Genomic DNA, 7024 nt, shown 5'->3' with positions numbered 1-7024 from the left:
TTATATTTCATACTTACTTTGTATTTTGCACAATATTTTGGGTTTTAAATATAGATATGTTATTTCTTATATATGTATTCAACTTGGTAGCTATGTCTTAGTAGATTTTAATGGTCTGAAGTCTTAGAAATAGTCGAGTCATTACAAATTGCCCATAACTATCACATAATTATTTCATTGCTCTGGAAAATTAATTCCTTTGCAATTAAGTTCTTCTCTCTACAAATTTTTCTTTTGACATCCTTACCCTTGACAGTGTAGGACAGAGGTGATCTAGGAACCATGGACCTATAATACAAAGCTCCAATAAACCAGATTATTAATTAAACTCTTTAATCCAATAATCTTATTTATTAATTCCATGATTACTCTATTATAAATATGGAATTGTACTCTATGTATTTATAGAATTATATTTACAAAGTTTTTTCTTGTAGTCCATTGATATAATCAATAAATGTAGTTATGTCCTCCATTTATTGGTTCATTAATTAGAGCTAGTCAAGATTACCTTTTTACCCTTCTAATTACCTCTTGATCCGTAAGTACCATTAATTCACTAGCGAATAATTAATCTATAATCAAATTATAGATTTGAGCTCAATAACTATTCAGTTCCAGAATTAACCCTTAAGGGAACCATTATTCGATCCGTTAGGAAAGTATGGATTCCATTATTGTAATTCATGTTCCCAGCCATTCATAATATTGAATTTTCAAAACAAAAGTCATTAGCCTCATTATACTAAGAAACCTTAACTAGTGAACCAAAAGATCCAATAAACACAAACAGAAGTTTATGAATATTCAGGATTTAGACTGATCTACAAATGATCGTCTATTATGATAAGAATCAAATCTTTATGTCAAACGGTAAGTTTATAAAGATAATTAATTCTTATTAGTCCAGTCATATATAATCTCTATTATATACAACACATTTACTAAAATATCTATCCACATTAGTAATATGAATCTAGATCACTTGCATCCCATATGCTTAGTAAACCGCACTAGTAACCATTCATTAAAGATTCCTTACTTTAATATTTTATTGACTATTTTACTCATTATATATGATCTTAATTCTTTCGTACTAATACAAGATCATATATTCATGAATGAATAAGGAATTTTCTTGATATTATCCTATAATTAATTCAAACTATAATTATAATATTCAAATATAATAAAATTGTTATTTTTATTTAATTCAATAAAATGTATGTACATGCTTTTAGGGCATTAATCCTAACAGTTTCCATCTTCTAATTTCAAGAAGAAGGGTCTTGGAGAGGTTGATACCATTCTACGTATCAAAGTTATAAAAAATGTGGATGGATATGCCTTTTAGGAAAACTTATACAGGATCTTGTTTATTTTCATGTAAATCTTATATTAAACAAATTAATATGAGACAACCTAGAACATGTTTCTATAATTAAATTAAAACTGAAATAATGATAAGAACACTTAAATTATACGCAGCGAAATGAATAAGTTATTCCTTCAGTTTCTCTAACTCTTGTATCCTTTCTTTCAGAGGGTATCACAAAGAAACAAAACCAATCTTCAAATTTCTTCACAGTCTTTCAAAGTATCCTTAGAATGACCTAGACTAGAGTGGGAAATTCTCAACACATGAGATATATAAAAAGAGAAGAAGAATAGAAGAGAATATTGAGGCTTAGAAAAAGACTTATGCTGGAGAGAGAATCTAAAACCTAGAGCATCAATAATAGATCTTCTAATCTTCAGTCAGATAGTCTTTCTGTAATTTAAACATGTATGTTTTCAACTCTCACTTAACATTCATTTTATAGACTCAATTATGTCACTTATTTTAATTAAAAAAATCAATAAAATAATATATAATATCAGCCATTAAGTCAAAATTATCATGGACTTTAGGTTCGTGAAATTTCACATTTAATTATAAGGTCATTGGACTTAAAATCAAGGTCTATATTATTTTCTATTGATTAATTAATTAAATAATTATTTAAATCATTTATCAAATTAATTATTTATAATTTGAACATTGATTTAAACTTGTTTATTAATTTAGACACCAATTTGTCTTGATTAATAAATCTGCCCTAAAATCTATTTTCTTCTCTAAATTGTATAACTTTGTAAAACTATCCAAAATTGACCTGGTAAACTTTGATAATTAAATCAATTAATTGAGAATATCTAAATGATTTTATCCTAGGTACAGTGGGGACCATGAGTCTATGAATCAACCTCCAATAAGTTATTATAAATTTAACAAATAAATTTACTAACTTATTAATACTTCGTGACTTCACTAAAGACTCAGAAATGCACTTTTGAATTCATAGAACGCTTTATAACCAATATAGATACGTTATTAATTATCCATTGTTACAACTATAATTGTCACTCAATCCTCTATAGACGGTCTACAATGAGATGGCAGTAAAAATATCGTTTTACCTCTCATTGTATTTTATCCTTAAAACACTTAGTTCCTTGTAAATGATATTTCAGTAAACTAATATTAATTACTGAAATGAGATCTCTTCATTTAGTACCTTGAACCAAACTAAAAAGAAACCATCATTTTACTTATTCATCAGAAGCTATAGATGTTCATATATATGATTAACACTCCCACTCAATTATACTACCAAGTTCACAAGATGTAAGTATGGGCTAGTCCGTAGGGTAAGCTGGTAACGAACAAGTCAAAGAACTCAAATAATACAATCAATTAGAATACTAACCACTCAGAATTGAGATTGAATTGACCTATGGTCAATTATATGATAAGACTAGAATAGATAATAATGGTATGTTTACTTGTCCTATCTACTGTCAATATCGGTCCAGTCCGATATAACAAATACATCTGATATTATCTACTTTGCTAATGTTCTGGAAATAATATAACACTACAATGTGTAAGTAGATTATATTGTAGATTGACAAGTCAGTGTAAATCATGTGCACTGACTAATCTTAGGACTGCTTATGCTTGAACATATAATCATATTTATATTCCACTATGATTACGTCACTATAAATACGATTAGCTATATGCTCGGGATTTAATAAAAGTTTATATTAAACAAATAATCATGAAAATAAAACATGTGAGCAAAGTGATTGACTAAGTCAAAAAATTATTTTTGTTCTTTTATTGATAATAAAATGAGATTGCAAAGAAATTTAGTTTTAACTAGGGCATAAAACCTCAACAATGTCTTAGGTCAAGCTCATTATGTTGAGAAAATGCTTGACAAGTTTGGTCATCTTAATATCAAAGAGGCAAACACACCCTTCGATTCAAGTCTAAAGCTTGAAAAGAATAAAGGAAGAGTGGTGGCTCAACTAAAATGCAAGTGCAATGTATGCCGCTCATTGTACTAGAGCAGGCATTGCATTTGCAGTTAGTAAACTAGGTAGGTTTACTAGCAACCCAAGTATCTTACATTGGAAGGTCGTGTAAAGAGTATTTGGATAGTTTAAAATGTCCAAAGAATTATGCCTCCAATATTCTAAGTTTCCTAAGATACTTGAGATATATTACGGCGCAAGTTGGATATCTTATGTAGGAGATAATCTCTCCACAACCGGTTGGGTGTTCACTATTGGTGGGGGTGTCGTTTCTTGGGGATCTAAGAAACAAACATGTATATGTCACTCAACCATGGAGTCTAAGTTTGTAGTTTTAGCATCAACCGACAAAGAGGCTGAGTGGCTAAGAGATCTCATGTTGGAGATACTGAAAACTGTGGATGATGTATCGATGATTTCGATACATTGTGATAATCAAACCATTTTTATTAGAGCTTACAACAAGATATATAATAGGAAGTCTAGACATATAAGTACATGATTATGTGAGGGAATTGATTGATAAGAGTGTCATATCAATTTCATTTGCAAAATCTTGTGAGAACTTCACAGATCCGTTTACCAAACCTCTTGGGAGTGATTTGGTAAGTTCCACAAATAGAAGGATGAGACTAAAACTCATTGACCAATAAATTTGGTTATATACATGGTGAAATTAGTTATGCATAAATATGTTCAAAAATCATAATGATCTCACAAAAGTCAATATGTGTCTTTCAGTATAGGCATTTATAAATCATCTTTATGGGTCTAAAGACTTTGGAGTATATGAATACCCAAAAAGTTTGGGAAACTTTGGAGTATATGAGTACCCAAAAAGTTTGGAAACATTTAAAGATGTCTTGAGACAAGTTTTGAAGTACCAAGTCAGTGGCGTCGGTGGTGCATCGCCAATAAGATAGAATTTGGATGTGATAAGCCTTTGAATTCCTCAAGAGCAACTTTCTTGATGAATTTTAGAGAGAATGCAAAGGTGTGATCAAGACCTTTGAACACTCTAAATCCATTTATACGAGCATAATATTATGTGCGGGAGGTTTGGCTACCAAGTGAATCCCATTATTTAGTTTAATTTTAGGATAATCTTAACCCCCACGCACTTTTCATATTCCGTACATCAAAGGATTAGGTACATGTGAATGGTTAAAACTGAGATCCTGATCCAATATTTACTGTTCCAAAAATAAAAAGTGCCACATGTTGCTGCTAAAAGATATGTATTACCGGTGACACATTTTTATTCTAACAAGTTGTATTACCAGTGTCGCTTTATCAAGACGGGTCATATAACTGTGTTCTCCATGAGGGAAATAAAGTGGGCCATTTCATTATTAAACTTATAAATGCCTTTGGACTCTAGATAAATCCGTATTTATGTAGCTGGATGCAATTGTAGTAGTACTCAATCTCTAGCAGAGGGTTTGCCTCCTAATTACGCAATCATTCCTTTCTCAAAAAAAAACTCTACTACTAAATAAATTTAAAGTTAATAACTTAGTTCAACAATACATGCCCCTAAGGTGAACTTGACCTATTACTAGTTTACCAACAATACCACAATGAGTCGAACAAAAATAAATTCAACCAAAACTGTAATTGCATAGGTAGAAAACCAATGAGATAAAGAGATATTAATGATAGGTGCACACAAAGGAGATATATCACTTGATCCAAGACATTCTTTGTAATGCCAGCCTAACGAACTATCGGAGAGTTCAAGTCTCACAGTCCAGTAAAAGCCTTTTTCCCACCACCTGATGATCCAGCAGGAACCACCTTCAAAACATTGAACCTCACTGTCTTTGACAATGGCCTGCAAAATTGGGAAAGAACCAAACAAAAACAAAAATGAGAACACGCAATATTATAATGAGAACACAAGTCAATCTGATTTGGCCTCAAACTAAGATTATAAATAAAAGGCTTTGGAATAGAATCTATAGATACATTACCTGCATTGCCCAATAATCACATGATCACCTTCTTTCACACGGAAGCAAGGTGAGATGTGAGCTGGGATATTCGAGTGCCTCTTCTCATACCTGAAACAAGCAACAAAAAGATATAAAAATTTGATTGATGGAATAGAAAAATCCCACTATAATGAGTAACATTCTAATGAAAAGGAAATGAAACAGGATCATTTTAAATTCATACCTTTGGTATTTCTTGACAAAATGAAGATAGTTCCGCCGAACAATGATGGTCCTAACCATCTTAGCACTATGGCAAGTTCCAGCTAAAATACGTCCCCTAACAGAAACAGTTCCGGTAAATGGGCACTTCTTGTCGATATAAGTTCCTGCGCGAAAATAATAAAGAAGCTATAATCAGAAAATTGCGTACTTACAATGTTGAATAACTTGTTGAAAGAACTAAGCTAAATTAGGAAGAGAAGCCATGACCAATTAGTAGTGTAAAACGATCCCATACAAACTAGTCCAAAAACCATTTTTTTTATATTGGGTATAGACTACAAATCTATGAAAGACGGGAAAGTAGAAAACTATAACAAATTACTAGGTTATTTCAACGATTAATGGAATCAAATACTCCATGGAAGCAGACCACTCAACCTACACCCCTACTCAATCATTCATTCCATGCGTTCAAGCAGTAGTCTCCCTCTTTAGATTCCAAAAATAGCCGGTACTTAAATAAGCTAACGTTTTATTCATTCTTTAAGCTTATATATGCGGAAGGAAAAAGAAGTAAACACTAAATACAGATTTACACAAAATATATGGCAAAAGAAAAACAAGTAAACACATTTACATATTTAATTATGAATGTGTACTGAGAAGAATACCATCAATGGCTTCCCTGGGGGTCTTAAAACCCAATCCAACGCTTTTCCAGAAACGATTCCCTCCCTTTCCAGGTCTCTTCCCCTTGGAAGATTTCTTGGAGCTGAAAATTTGATTATATAAAAAAAAACTAAAACATAAATATACAAACTTGAATATATAAATATAGACGGAAAAAATGGTTTCTTTTTGTTCTACAACATACCTTAGAAACACCTTGGGTTGCTTAAGAAACGCCTTCTCGGTCTGCAACGAAATAGATTGTTAGAATTTTCGAAGTGCAGAGTTTAAGAGGCAGAGCAGAGAAAGAGAAATGGAGTTGAAAAGTGAGAGAGATCTGGTACGAACCTGCTCGGCCATGGTTGCGGAGTGTAGAGAGGTTGTGCGCTAGCAAATTCGCAGAGGAGGCGTTGTAGGGATACTTCAGCTCAAAGTGACGAAAACCCTAATCTAAGCTCAGAGATATTGACGGGGGAAACGGGCCTTTTATGCGTGTGGGCTTCAATGAAGGCATATGGGCTCGATTGATTTTAAATGTTTTTTTTTTTCGGAAATTACATATTCATATGGTTTTCTTTCTTACAAATTTGATGTGATATGATTTTTTTTAGGGAAATTTTTATATATACGGCATTTCACTAAAAGAATTCGAAAAATATTGTAATCCATATTTCTTACAATATTACGGTAAAAGTGAAGCCCACAAGTCACGGAAGACCCAACCCAATACGGAAGACCCAATTTCACACCATTATATACAGAAGACCCAACCCAACCATTACAACTCAGCCAATGTTTATGTAACAAACTGTACTCAATAAATATTCAGAGAT

General features: G+C 31.8%; 1 protein-coding gene across 1 annotated transcript; it reads right to left on the bottom strand.

Annotated features, from left to right (window-relative positions):
- Positions 1-4831: 4831 nt before the first annotated feature.
- LOC133782851 (small ribosomal subunit protein uS17) lies at positions 4832-6694 on the bottom strand. Its single transcript, XM_062222266.1, has 6 exons — positions 6540-6694; positions 6397-6437; positions 6194-6294; positions 5542-5686; positions 5337-5426; positions 4832-5197 (listed from the first exon to the last, which is right to left on the bottom strand). The coding sequence occupies exons 1-6, from the start codon at positions 6549-6551 to the stop codon at positions 5107-5109; spliced, it is 480 nt and encodes a 159-aa protein (XP_062078250.1). The 5' UTR covers positions 6552-6694; the 3' UTR covers positions 4832-5106.
- Between the last annotated feature and the right edge of the window lie 330 nt (positions 6695-7024).

The sequence above is a fragment of the Humulus lupulus genome, chromosome 6, assembly GCF_963169125.1.
Source record: "Humulus lupulus chromosome 6, drHumLupu1.1, whole genome shotgun sequence".
Lineage (NCBI taxonomy): Eukaryota > Viridiplantae > Streptophyta > Magnoliopsida > Rosales > Cannabaceae > Humulus > Humulus lupulus.
Note: the sequence above shows the minus strand (reverse complement) of the source record. Positions and strands in the feature narration are given on the sequence as shown.

Excerpts from the sequence above, each read along its gene's own strand:
- LOC133782851 (XM_062222266.1), bottom strand. Across the intron at positions 6,295-6,396 it reads CAACCCAAGGTGTTTCTAAG|CTCCAAGAAATCTTCCAAGG; the intron begins GTATGTTGTAGA and ends TCAAATTTTCAG. Across the intron at positions 5,687-6,193 it reads CCCCAGGGAAGCCATTGATG|GAACTTATATCGACAAGAAG; the intron begins GTATTCTTCTCA and ends ATTTTCGCGCAG.